General features: G+C 43.7%; 1 protein-coding gene across 1 annotated transcript; it reads left to right on the top strand.

Moving 5' to 3' along the window:
* Nucleotides 1–7,791: 7,791 nt before the first annotated feature.
* On the top strand, nucleotides 7,792–9,233 carry LOC141002587 (trace amine-associated receptor 13c-like). The gene is made up of 2 exons (XM_073473943.1): nucleotides 7,792–7,952; nucleotides 8,414–9,233. Exons 1-2 carry the CDS (start codon nucleotides 7,792–7,794, stop codon nucleotides 9,231–9,233), a joined length of 981 nt encoding a protein of 326 aa, XP_073330044.1.
* Nucleotides 9,234–14,162: the final 4,929 nt, after the last annotated feature.

Raw genomic sequence — 14,162 nt, 5'->3', positions numbered from 1 at the left:
GTAAATCACGGTGACAAGAAGCTGTCCCCTGGGGGTGTCAACAGTGTCAGAAAAGGTGTGTCACTGCCAGCCATCTTGTCAACTTGACATCCCTTAAGACGTTCAGTTGTCATCTCCGCCGTTGCAAATCACGGACTTGCCCTGAGGACTGAAGAAACTTTGGTAGGTAATTTAATCGTGATAATTAACATGAGAATTTTTCAAAAGCATGTGGTCTGTGATGAGAAAAAAACGTAAACAAAAAATATTTTCCACAACAAACCAAATATTTGAAGTCTAATTTCATTGGCCAATGACTTTAACTTTAATGTTTCCACAGACTCTCAACTTTTTTCAATGAGTTTGGAAAATGGAAGGTGAGTTGGGCTTATAAGTAAATAAAAGGAATTAGTGAGATAAATCTCTGTGAAACACAGCAGAAAGATTTACTTAAACCTACAAAAAACACTTTCTCATGTACTTATAGTGTTATAAAGTTTGAGCCCGGGGGCTCTGATTTTGTCACCTTTGTTATTTGTTTTGATAGGTTCACATCAGATGTTCTCCGATGTAGCATCGTTTTTGGCCTGTGGTGGGTCTGAATGTGTCTTCTGTCAAAAAAAGGAACTGGCAAATAAGAATCATCTTTGCAAAAACCATCTTGCAGATGCAATGTACTTTGTGGAAAACAATCAAGGTATGTAGTACAGCTGAACAATAAAGGTGTAGGACGTGATTACATTTATTGAAAATATATATTCTTTTTTTGTTTGTTTTTTGTTTTTGACCCATTTTTTTTTCAGAGAAATTTGTGGTGGCCTGCTTCTGCAAGGACAAAACACAAGCATCCAGAAGCCACTACCATTGTCCATATTGCAATTTTAAAACTTTTTCACGGCCATGCTATTTCATGAAACATTTAAGCCCCCCCCTCAATCAATTCAGTAGCTGATATGTGTGTAAGCATCACTGGCTGAATACCTGACATTTTTAGTCCCCTTAATAAGCTGTTTGGCTCACTGTGTGGAAGAGGCTGTAATCCTTATATTATGTGAAAGCCATAATCTGTCTAGAGTTTTACCGTTTCCCAAAATTTGCAAAAGAAAATACATACAAAGATATAAATCAATAACTGTAGCTATATCGATTTTCTCAATTTTCTGTTTTTTTCTTTGTATTTAAAGTCTACTTTAATTTTATGAACTATACAATTATATAATCCTAATGTTTACCACAATTTCTTTCCATTTGTTTCCTGCAGGTATTGCATCAAGCAAAAAACGAGGTATTAAATGACAGTAAAATATTAGTATTTGTCATTATGTTTTATTACAGATTTTTTTCAGAAAGTGCCAAATTGTTGAGTTTGATGCAGGTAATGCTAAAAACACCACACAGCATATAAAAGCTATGATGTGTGTCCAGAAAGGAGCATATTTTTGTGTCCTGGCAGAGTTGAATTACATTTTTAACAAGGTTAAATCTGTGGGTGCTTACTTCAGTCCCTCAGTCAGCCCCCAGGAAGATGACTATATGTTTCTGCCTTTATATCTAAGAAATATTTCACTTTAAATTGTTGTTTCATAATTTTGCAATTGTTTAGTCTGATGGTCATCAGTGGTGTGTCCTCCTCAGTAATGTCTTCGATTGCAGCTCCCTGGGTGTGGCAAAAAACAAATATACTCTAGAGCTAGTCTCAGAGCAGAAATACAGTGGCTTTTGTATTGTGGTTTAAAGATCTTTTATAAGTACTTTAATGTTTCACAATAACAACTGTGTCTTTGTCTTATCTGCCAAATAAAAAACAAAGGCTTTAAAATGAAAAGCTGACAATGTCACAGAAGACCCTGCAGACAACTTGGACAGTAAACCAGAAAAGGTGTCATGTCCCCACTGTACATCTGAGCTAAGTTCCCAAAAAAATCTAAAAAGACATATCAAAGATGTACATTGCTTGGACATTGCCCCCATGATTTGCATTGACGTAAGAAATGGGATTTATGTCACACCAAAGTATGACCACAGCCCTGTTTTGCCGGTGCATGTAATCAAGTCCACTAACCCACCAAAAATTGACTGTGAGATTCCAAATTGCATGAAATGCATGCAAATTGCATGGTCCTCAGGAAATCCTGGAAAGGAATGCAAACACTTGGAGAGAACAAAGAATGCCAAGTCATATGCAAAGCCAGCTGTCCTCACATCTGCCTCCCTCAAGGACATGTTGAGTAAGGGATTGATGTCCTCAGAATGGGGTGTCAATGCGAAAACCTCAACCTGGATGCAAACAAACTTGGATTGGACAGTGTTTTTCCAGTTATTTTTGAAGATGAGGGATACTCCAAACGGTGGGTTTTCTTCTCAGTCTTCACATCACAGACAGACAACTGGTGTCAGTTCAGAAGGACTATAGTCACGTTTGACACAGTTGCGGGACAATGGAACTGTCAGTGTCGGGGGACTGGGACTTCACACCGGTGTATCCACCGCATGATGGCCATGTGGTGGATTTTTCAAGAGTCCCCAGGCACTTTAATGGAAACATTGGACATTCAGACACAAGATATTGATGACCTGGAAAGTCACATTGTTGAAACCAGCATCAGCTGTGAACAACAACCTACCTACTTCATGACACACAAGCGCATCCCATTCCTACAGGATTTGCCTGTGGAGCTGAGGACTAAGGAGCAGCAACCACCACCACCGTGTTTTGTCCCCACAGAAAACACTTGTCCGTACTGTCCTGGTCCCACCCCTCCAGCTCTGAATCCCTCCAACACAGTAACCACGCAAGCTGTGGTGTATGGGATTAATTATGTCCAGAAAGGTAAGTCTATAAAAAATGTTATTCTATGCTTTTGCAAGAATGTACCCATCATATGACATCACATTCATATTTGTTTTAAATGACATGTGCTATGGCAAATAATGTACAGTGCTATATATAATTAAACTTTAAACTACTTTTCTTTCAATTAACAGGTGTCTCTGTAGCTGTAAAACAGTGCCCAGCATGCACTAACGTTGTGAGGTTCCAGGAATATACCACTGGTTTTCACAACTTCAATAACCGCGTCCTCTTGACATTGCCATTGTGTGAGCTTTTGCTTTCTGGTTTGGCGGTAAGGAAATCATAAAAACATTTAGGCCAAAAAATTTCAGCCAGCATTTATGTCAGCGAGTAATTGATAACAGATATCATATTTGTATGTTGATTCATTACAGAACAAGACAACCAGTGGACGTATGCTGGACACTATGTCATTGTTAAATGACAACCGATACCATCACAAAACAGTGAGAAAAGCATTTCATCACTTTTTATCGCTCACTAATTTCAAGTTTCAGTTTTCCTGCTACCAGTGTGGGCACCATCCAGCTGTGGTCGTGGCTGACGCCAACTGGAAACTGGCCTTTGATATCCCACTTAAGAATATTTTTCCAATATGTTTTAATCCATGGTAACATTACATTTATGATGTAGATTCTCACAACCGACTTAAAGATACAAATGTGTGCCTGTACCAAGTATGTCAGGTGGGCAGTGATTAAATAATTTATTTTTTATTTCAGAAGGTTGCAGTGGCAAATGTTTAATAATTTTTGGAATTTCATATGTGAAGTTATTGGTGACTCTATGTTTCTCTATGAATGTTTGTGTTGGTGCTATGCTTTTGTAATTCTGTGCAAAACTTCATTTGCAGTTGGCACATTTAAAAGGCCAGATCCAGATACTGTTTCTGAGGAAGACTTTGAAGTGGATATAGTGAAGGCATGGTCAGACTTGGACAGGTCACTGATAGCAGAAGGACTCATATCAGGTATGGACTACATATGGCCAGTGCTTTATACTATCATAAATTTTGAAAAGTGTGAAAAAACAACGGTATCAACCTTACACTTTGACATAAGCTTGGCGACAAACAAATCTTGGAACTAATGTAAACTACGAAAAATACTATATGTTTTATTAATAGGAACATCTGTGGCCAACCCATACCACGACTCTGTTGGACACTCCACTTTGGCACTGTGGATGGGAGAGCACACCAGAGTGGGAAAGACTCTACCCAAAACAGAGTTCAGAAAGGCCATGAAAAAAAACCCCGATGCTGAAACCAAGCATCCCCTCAAAGAGATAAATGAGGACATCATTCTGGATCTACTTGATTCAAAGAAGGTACACTTCGTGTTAATATTGCTTGTCTGTCAGTATACTGTATCTGTAGACATAGGCCTAAATTCTATGTCATCCGTATTCCTAAGGTTGTGGGTTTTATTTTGTTTTTTGCAACAATATGTTATATGACATACTGTGTGTGTGTAATGTGTCAGGATCACAGTGTTTTCCCCCTTAGTTTTCTCTTTTCCTTCCTGGCTCTCAGGTTAATTTGCACTCACCCCACCACTGCTCCACTCCTGCCAGTCAGCCACACCCACCTCATATGTTATCCCATCTGTAATCAAGCCAGTATATATACTCCTGTTGTCCACTCACTCCTTGGACTAGGGTCCAACACCCCACCACACCAGTGACATAATGGGTCTCTTTTTTGTCTTTTCAACTTATAGCCTCAAAAAAAAAGAACTACAAGATGCTTGTAATGCCTTAGGTGTGTCAGCAGAGGGCACCGTTGCAGATCTGATTATCAGGCTTGAGGAACTGCTGAACTTCAAAGACATATACCCCAAGCTATTTTGGAAACTACAGAAAGCTGGTGGTGAGAAATTTTTGGATATATTTTTTGGATTTATTTGTTTTTCCTTCCTATAACAGCATTATGTTATATGATCTTTTCTATTCTTTAGGTGGTGTCCTTCATTTTTCATGTATGCACAGAGTTGTATACTATCTAAATTTCCTATTCTGGACGGAGTCAGCCAGGGACCACGCTGATGGGCTGCTGAGTTTTAAACAGTTCCCCACATGCTACATTTCAGATGTGGCTGGACAAGTTGCTCGGCATACAAACAACCGGACAAGACAACTGTATTTCAAGCAACATGATGGAAGACTGTGTGGTCCAACCCCTGACAACATCAAGCTGGCTGTCAATGAGGAATTGCAGATGGACATGAAGTGGGTTAAGAACCTGAGGTTCCCACTCCCACTACAGGGAAGTCTCGATGGTGACAGAATGGCAGCAACACATCCTATCACAGGCACAACAGAGAGATATTCACTCTATGACAGATTCCACCAGAAAAACCAGAAACGTCCAGAAGAGAGGCTTAGGAGTCTGAATATCTGCCCCAGCCTCCGAACAGACATCAACTCATCAGTTGCAGAGCAGTTCAATCGCGAACCTGCATCTGTTAGATATTCATTGTGCCAAATGAAATGATGATAAATTAAAAAACATAAAGGGCACAGCTTTAGTGTAGGTAAAACAGTGGCAGTTGCCATGGCAACTCACTGGCAGCTGTGGGAACACCTGAAGACTACCGTCAGTTGCCCTCGGCAGCTGCCTCAACAGCGGTAGCAATAGTGTCAGCTGCCGATGTCGAGGCTGCCTCAGTAGCGGCTGCTGCGTCGACATCGGCAGCTGACACTATAACCTACGAGGCAGCTGCCTCAGTAGTGGCTGCTGCCCCGGCAGCTCGTCCGGATAGTGGCTGCTGGCCCGGCAGCTCGTCCGGATAGTGGCTGCTGGCACAGCAGCTCGTCCGGATAGTGGCTGCTGGCCGGCAGCTCGTCCGGATAGTGGCTGCTGGCCCGGCAGCTCGTCCGGATAGTGGCTGCTGGCCCGGCAGTGGGGCACCGTGGCCACTAGCGTCCGAGGCAGCTGCTGCGGTGGTGGCAGCTGCCGCGGCCACTCATCCGGCAGCTGGAGCTGCCACCGGAAATGCCGCGACTAGCTGCCGCAGCCACAAAATGCGCTACGCCTTTCTCCAGCCTCTTTCACTTTGATTACGGGGGCGGCGCCCTGAAAATGATATGCGGGTGAGGATCATCTGATTCAGGTGCGCGTCCTCCTACCTCTTCTCAGTAGTAGACTTCGGCGTCTGCAGCGTGGCTTGGTCTGGCGTGGCTGTGGCGGCATTCATTCAGCGGTGAGGCACAACAGGCCAGTTTGGTACTTTTTCATACCTTCAGCAGAGTCAGCCTGTCATCTGGCTGGAGGTTGAGTGGGGGGATCGATGTCCTGGCGGTGTGTGTGTGTGTGCGGTGTTCCATGCGCCGCACAGCGTTTGCTTCTTTGGGTTAAATTGAGTTCGTCTCCATTTCACATTGTCAGCGGTGTTTTGCCGATCGAGGTCGGAAGTGGGGGAGCGTGGCCTCGAAGTCGGCGCATACTTTTCCGTGCATTGCATGGCATTCGATTCCTACGTTAAAGCTGCATCGTTGTGGTGTACCCCTCCTGTGCCGGAGCCCTGAAGCCTCCACGTCCCGCCAGCCGCTCATCTGACGAAGCGGGCCCCTACACCTTGCATGGGCCTCCTACTGCTGTTCTGTCTGGGTTGTTTTTTTTCCATTTTTTTTCAAAGCTCTTGTTGCCATTTTAGTGCCTAATAATTGTTTTGTTTGTTTTGTTTATTTTGTGAGTGTGTATGAGTGTGTGCAGGCCTTTTGCCTGGTACAGTGAACCCTGTTTTAAAAGTTGTGCCTTCCACTGATTGGTGGAGAAATTGTTATATAGTGTGCTGTTGTGCTCTTTCGCTAAGTTGTTTTTGTCTCTTTTGGTTTCGTTTGTCTAAATTGATCAAACCACGGGTTCAAGTGTGTGTGTGTATGTGTGCGAGTGATATTTAGAATCCAGTGTGTGTGTGTATTCTGGGCTCATCATATTGTGCAAGTTCCCCACCTTATTGCCTGGCCTAATAGTTGTCTCTCTCTTTTGGACAGGAGCTGGTGGTGCCACTGGTGCAAGACACTGGCTGACCCTGGTGGTGGCAGTCCCCCCCTCACTTTCCTGTACAGTAGTGCACTTGGGTGTGAACAATGTGTGTGGTTTTCACGTGTGGTGTAGCATAAGGACCCTTCCCTTCTCCCTATCAGCAAGTCATCTCTGCCCGGTGAGCCCTCAGCCCTGTACCTAGCACCTTATCGACAACTTAATCAACGTTTAAAAGTGGCCCCTTCCGGATTGCACAATATTAATTGTTTTGATTATTGATTTTACTGGAAACCTGTATTGTCTTTTCTAAAAGAAAGAAAGAAACATTATCAAGAATAAAATTTGTATTTTGTGGAATCACGTCAGAGCCAGTGTCTTTTAACCTGTGTGTCCTTTTGGTAGATTAGAAGATATAGTGATATACTTAGATTTCCTGGGGGTGAAATTCCCCTAGGTGGCGTTGTTGGCTATCAAATTCTATCAAGTTCTCAAATTTACCCTCGTAGCATCGCCACACAGGTATTACATACCTTCTCTGGTGGTCATCCAGAATTCATAGAACCTTAGCTACATACGTAACTCTTGTTTCGTGCCATTAACTAATATCTAAGGAGCATACTGCTGTTTTCATATGCTGCATTCCAATCAGCTGATGACTGTATGTAGTGACACCTTTAGTTGTACTGTGGTAAGAGCACGAGGCCAGAAAGGCAGTATGTGGTCACTTTGTCTCTTTGTTTGCTTTTCATATTTTGTTTTCTTTTATATTTTACTGTGCCTGACTAGGTTCAGAAGTATTGGGAGCTAGAGTATGACACAATTGTCTTTGGCCTTCTGAATACATTGAATTTGCATATGGGAGAGGAGGAAAGATAGATATAAATTAGACTTATGACAAAGAGCTCTGGTCAGAAAGCTGCCAGAATTTTGCAGCTTCCTCTCTCTTTCTCTCTCTCTGATAAAGAAGGCCATGAAAGAAGATGAACTCTGCCTTTCCCAACTCAACACCTCCTGCAGGAAGAGGAACCGCTCTCACTTGGAGGCAACTCTCATATACAATCTGCTGTCCTGCATCACTCTGCTAACTGTAGTTCTTAACCTGCTGGTTATCATCTCTATCTACCACTTCAGGCAGAGATAAACTTTTCTGAATGGCCTATAAAATGTTTTTTGATTACAAATTACAGCTAGACAGCATAATGTTAGTTATTTCTCTGTTGAAAACATGCAGTAAGTAGATTTTGTAGTACATAGTTTTGTCAGTATTTGCCTTTTCTTCTTCCTTTGTTGTTTTGTTTTACATTGCTACATGGTGTATGTATCATTATTACTTAAAAAGCTAATGGTATCTACGATGCTGATTTTGAGATAGCTAGGAAAAATGTAAAATGATTACAAATGTTTTAACACTCTTCAGGTTGCTCCACAAACCTTCGCCTATCCAGTCCATAATGGTTATTTGCAGATTATTATCTGTCTGCAAAATACTGAACAGTTAATTCTTCTAGTATCATAACTGCTAACAACAACAACATATTTCTATACCTTCTGCATGTAACAGTGTGTTCAGTGTTGATATTTTCCCATTTCAGGCAGCTCCACACCACCACCAACCTCCTCGTCCTCTCTCTGGCTGTCTCAGACTTCATTGTAGGTTTCCTGCAGATGCCAGTTGAAATCCTGCTCTTCCAAGGATGTTGGATCCTGGGTGACTTTATTTGTGGTGTGATTAATTTTTTAGCTTGCCTTATTATAAGCGTTTCAGTAGGAAACATGGTGCTCATATCAGTTGACCGCTATGTTGCTATCTGTGAACCCATGTTTTACTCCACCAAAGTCACTCTGAAAAGAGTTCAACTCTGCATTTGTCTGTGTTGGATATTTTCTGCTTTCCACAACAGTTGGTTACTGAGGGATTTCTGGAAACAACCAGGCAGATATAGTTCCTGCTACGGAGAGTGTGTAGTTGTAATTAATAATGTTGAAGGAGCTTTTGACTTTGTTGTGACCTTTGTTGGCCCCTTTAGCATCATCATGGTTCTGTATATGAGAGTGTTTATGGTGGCTGTGTCTCATGCTCGTGCCATGCGCGCTCGCAATGCAGCTGTCACATTCCAGCATTCAAGGACAATAACTGCTAAGAAATCAGAGATAAAAGCAGCCAGGACTCTTGGCGTTGTTGTAGTTGTGTTTCTTCTGTGCTCATCTCCATATTACTGTTTCACTGTTGCAGCTAAGAACACCTCATTAGAAGCGTATTCTGCAGATAGTGTAATTTGGCTGATGTATTTAAACTCCAGTCTAAACCCTTTGATCTATGCCTTTTTCTACCCCTGGTTCAGAAAATCAATTAAACGCATTGTTACACTTCAGACACTGAAGCCTGGCTCATCTGAAGCCAACATAATGTAGAGAAAGATGGAGAAAGAAAGATGGATTGACCAAAAACATTCTCTCTGTAAAAGGGGAATTATTTTTCATTTTGTTATCCGTACACTGAATTTACACATTCTCATGTCAGGACACTTTAATTTAACATGGAGAAAATGACTGTTTACATAACCTATACATTTGTCTATGTTATACAGTCCATCAGAGCGACAAAATTACTATTGTTGGGTGGAAACCTTGTGAATTTTTTTTTAATGGCAACACAAAGACTTGTATCCTACAGGAATGATAACCAGACACCGGCTCTGATTGGGGGCCTGGTTTCAGGGTACAGGAGGGAAATTCACTGTATTTCATTATTCCAACAATAAATATTCTCCATTATCTGCTTGAAATACTGGTAAATGTTTTGCAGCTGCTTCAGACTACTGGCACCTTTTTTTATTTCAAGTGAAACACAGTTATATAGTGACTTGCTTTTGCTCTAAAACTGCATTTTGTTCTTTTTGTGAATGTGTTAATCAAATTGAATAATATATTAAATTGTCTCAATAAAATCAGAATCAGAAATACTTTATTATCCCCGAGGGGTAACTGTTTGTGTTACAGCTGCTCCCATTCAAAGTTCAGAATATGCAGAAATAATAATATCAATATCAACAAAAACAAAACAAAAATACAAGAAATGTACATATATACAGAGCAATAATGCCACACTCAGAGCGAGGAATTAAACAGCTTGATAGCCACAGGCAGGAATGATTTCCTGTTGCGCTCTGTGGTGCATCTTGGTGGGATCAATCTAGTGCTGAATGTACTCCTGTCGCTGACCACCACATCATGGAGTGGATGAGAGCCATTGTCCAAGATGACATGTAACTTGGACAGCATCCTCCTCTCTGACACAAAAAAGTGTGTCATAAAATATTGGATCAATAAGCAAGTCAATATGAGTCGCAATAAGAATAAAATCTTCATTACTAATCCTTAATCCTGAAAATACAGAACTTCACACCACTCAGTGGCTGGTTAATAGTTAAGGAACAACTCATGAAGAAACTTGTGTTGGGACCTCACCACATGGTCCTGACAATGGAGAGGCCTGCATGTAAACAATGGAAAGTGTGCCAACTCTAGTGGTCCAGTAAGTCACACCTGGTTGTTACATTTCTCCAGATTCAAAGCTCTCTTCTACCATTGGCTGAAAGTGAACCTGAACACACCACACTTCTGGTGCAACAACCATGATATCTGCAGAGTTTAAGTACAGCTGCATGTCTACAACTCACGGCAGACCCATGTAATGCATTGTTGGAAGCAGTAGCTTTAAACTGTGCAGCAGTTATTAGCCCTTTTCACACAGAGACTCTGCATTATCTCCGCAGCGAAGGCTCACCATTTCTCTGCATTTGTTTGTTCACACTGAACCAAGCAGCTCCGGCATAAAGCCGCACCAGTGTGTCATTCATTCAGGAAGTCTCGATGTTGACATCTGTGTGTTTTTTTTTCAGCGTTTTCCCCCCTGGTGTCCACCTGTTAATCTAAACATGTATTGGCCGACTGTTAATAATCATATGGATGCAGTTATAATGTGTTGTGATTGAGATCCTGACCCAACATATATCTTTAGGTTAAGAAAATAACCCCGGTTCTCTGAAACATGAGTGAGGTATCTCACTATGGGACACGCTCCCTGTGCTTGTCCCCAGAAGCTATTTTCCACTACGCCAGTCCTGAATGGCAGACAGACGTGATGTTTGCTCCCTGGAGGAGGGACTTCCTCCTCCTTATAAAAACTGGGCGTAACGTCATCTATTCAGTCTGAGCAAGCACACCTCTTCCTCGATCCAGGCAAGGAGGGTGGTCTGGTGAGATAACTCACTCATGTTTCAGAGAACTGGGGTTAATTTCTTAACCTAAAGTTCTCTTTCAACATTCGTTTTCGGTATCTCACTATGGGATATAGAGACTCCCGTATTGCCAGACAAGCTTACCTCGAAGACCAGTCATTAATACACCGCCAAATCCCACACGCAAAACTGTGTGAGACAGTGTGGGTGAAGTAACATCCAATTTATAGAATCAAGAGAAAGTGTGAGGCGTAGCCCAGCTGGCAGCCACACATCTCTCTTCAATAGAAACACCCTGAAACAGTGCCCACGACGCAGCCATACCACGAGTGGAACGAGCACGCAGCCCTGCAGGGGGTCGCAACCCCTTGCTATCATAGGCCAAGGCAATAGCCTCCACAATCCAGTGTGACAAACGCTGTTTCATAAGAGGCTTCCCCAAGTGTAACGTAGCCCATGACACAAATAGCTGCTCTGATTTCCTGAATCCAGCCATCTTGTCAACATAGGCGCATAATGCAGAAGGACACGAGGCCACTCGTGCGCCAAGGCATCAAACCACATCGGAGTGCTCTGGCCTGTGAGGGAGTAAAACAGACGGCACTGAGCGTTCTCTTCTGACGCAAAGAGATCTACCTTTGCTTGGCCGTATCTCTCCCAAATCTGAGCCACCACCTCGCTGTGGAGTTTCCAATCCTTGTAGCGAGGGTTGCCCCTGGACAGTAAGTCCGCCCCCAGGTTCAATACTCCCGGCATGTGGGTGGCTCTCAGTGATAATAGGTGTGAGCTTCTCCACATTATCAATCTGTGTGCCAGCATGTGCAGATGATGTGAACGCAGCCCTCCCTGTCTGTTGATATATGCCACTACCGTGGTATTGTCCGTTCTGACCAGAACATGCTCCCCTCTCAAAAAGGTTCCTGTTATTATCCTGCCCTTGTAAGTTATTATTATTATAGGATGTTATTATCCTGCCCTTGTAAGTGGCTCCCCAGCCCGTTCAAGAGGCATCTGTAGTAATAACCTTTCTGGACGGGATCGTTCCCATGGTAACTCCTGCCGTCAGAAAAGTTGTGCGTCTCCAAGGGCGCAAAGCATGGACGCATGGCATGGGGATTGAGACCTGGCGATGTCTGTGGCGCGTCGGGTTTAGATTGAGCGACGCCACCCACCGCTGAAAAGGTCTCATGTGCAATTGGCCAAGCGGAATGACTGTCAAGGTTGATGCCATTAGCCCCAGCAGTCTGAGACAAATTCTGAACTATAGCCTCATCCCTCTGCGAAAAAGTGTCAGACGAGCCTGAAAGGCTCCCACCCTCTCCGCTGACAGACGCGCTCTGAATGCGGTCCAGAGACAGACCGATGAATGTGATGTTCTGAGTTGGGATCAAAATACTCTTTTTCCAGTTCACTGTGAAACCCAGGGCGGCCAGATGTAACGTGAGCAGTCTAGTGTGAGCCTGAATTTGTTCCGGAGATTGTGAGGCTAGAAGCCAATCGTCTATGTATGTCGCTAAGCGCATTCCGCCCACTCTTAGGAGGGCAATGGTAGCCTCGGTGCATTTTACAAACACCTGTGGACTTAATGAAAGGCCAAACGGGAGCACCATATACTCGTATGTTATGCCCTGGAAGGCAAATCGAAGATATTTTCTGTGCAGGGGATAAATAGGGATGTGAAAATATGCGTCCTTCAGGTCCATGGATATAAACCAATCGCCTGGGCGCACAAATCGTATCAGAGCTGTGTGCGTCAACATCCTGAACTTGTACTGTCTCATGTATTTGTTCAGAGCACACAGGTCCAATATGGGTCGCAGACCCCTGCCTTTCTTTGGGACCAGAAAATACCTTGAATAGAAATCGCACTGTCTCTCTTCTGGCGGTACTATTGGGATAGCTCATTTGTTCTGCAGAGAGTTGATTTCCTCCTGCAAAATACAAGCTTTTTCCCCTTGCGCCCTCAATTGCAAAACCATGTTGAATCTGGGTGGGGTGGACGCGAACTGGAGCCTGTAACCTCTGATTTTCCACACCCAGTTCGACACATGCATGCCACTGTTGAGCCAGCTCTGCTAGCAGACCTAACGGTGGTCTCGCTGCTTTGCCCCGCTGGGCAGTGGGTCGTGCAGCCGCGGTGCTAAGTCTGACCTTCCTCCTCTTCACCTGGCTGTGAACTGCGAGTGCTGGCACGGCCTCTGCACGCCTCTTGAGGGGCCCGGAACAACCTCTGTGAACTTGACGGGAACAGAACATCTTTCAGAGGGGGTGAAGGAAGCAGGCGTCTGACTGGGCCTGACAGCCCCCTACGAGGACAGCACACTAGGTGGCACGTCGCTTCTTCTTACCCCCTTGGGTGGCAGGGGGGACAATCTGGCGTCAGAGTGGAGATGAGACCAGGGTTATATAGCAGAGGATGATGACTTGCAGGTGCGCCTCTCCGCTGCTGCCGACACTGCTGCCACGCCCACAGGTACAGACACACACACACACAGGGAAAAAGGAGCAGAGGGAAGGGAGGAGGGAGGACAGATGGGGAAAGCACAAAAAACAACAAAAACCCTGACTGCCAAAGTAGGACCGTGACACAGGCGCTGTTTTTTGGGCAGAAGTGTGACAAAGAGTCAGTAGGACAGATAGGATGACAGAGGCTTTTTTTCCACGTATAACTGCAGTATTTTATTTCCTCATATAAAGTTGCCAAAGACACTGCCAGTTACCACATTACTGTTGTTTGGTCTTGTGACGTTGCTTTGCGGATCATTTCCCTTTTATTTGATGAGTGAAATATCAGTTTAGCTGTCAGACTGTGAACACCATCAGAGCCGCACCTCCAGCTTATCCATCAGAACACATCAGAGCCGCAGCGAAACTGTCCCCCCTCTCCGCATCTGAAACTTCCACACAGATGATGATGCTGAGAATGGGCTCATGATTACACACATCCACAGACACCTCTGGTGAACAGATCGCTTGGAGTTAATGGCGTCTCCAAAACATTGTTCACTCAGACACTCGTGTTGTGGTAGCACGTACACCATATTCAGAACCTCTGAGTTCAGCTCTGTCCAAACCACACCGTGGTTAAAGGCATGTGTTA

Source organism: Pagrus major, chromosome 9 (assembly GCF_040436345.1).
Source record: "Pagrus major chromosome 9, Pma_NU_1.0".
NCBI lineage: Eukaryota > Metazoa > Chordata > Actinopteri > Spariformes > Sparidae > Pagrus > Pagrus major.
This window is presented reverse-complemented; position numbering and strand designations above follow the sequence as displayed.

Excerpts from the sequence above, each read along its gene's own strand:
- LOC141002587 (XM_073473943.1), top strand. The coding sequence starts at position 7,792 with ATGAAAGAAGATGAACTCTGCCTTTCCCAACTCAACACCTCCTGCAGG. Across the intron at positions 7,953-8,413 it reads ATCTCTATCTACCACTTCAG|GCAGCTCCACACCACCACCA; the intron begins GCAGAGATAAAC and ends TTCCCATTTCAG.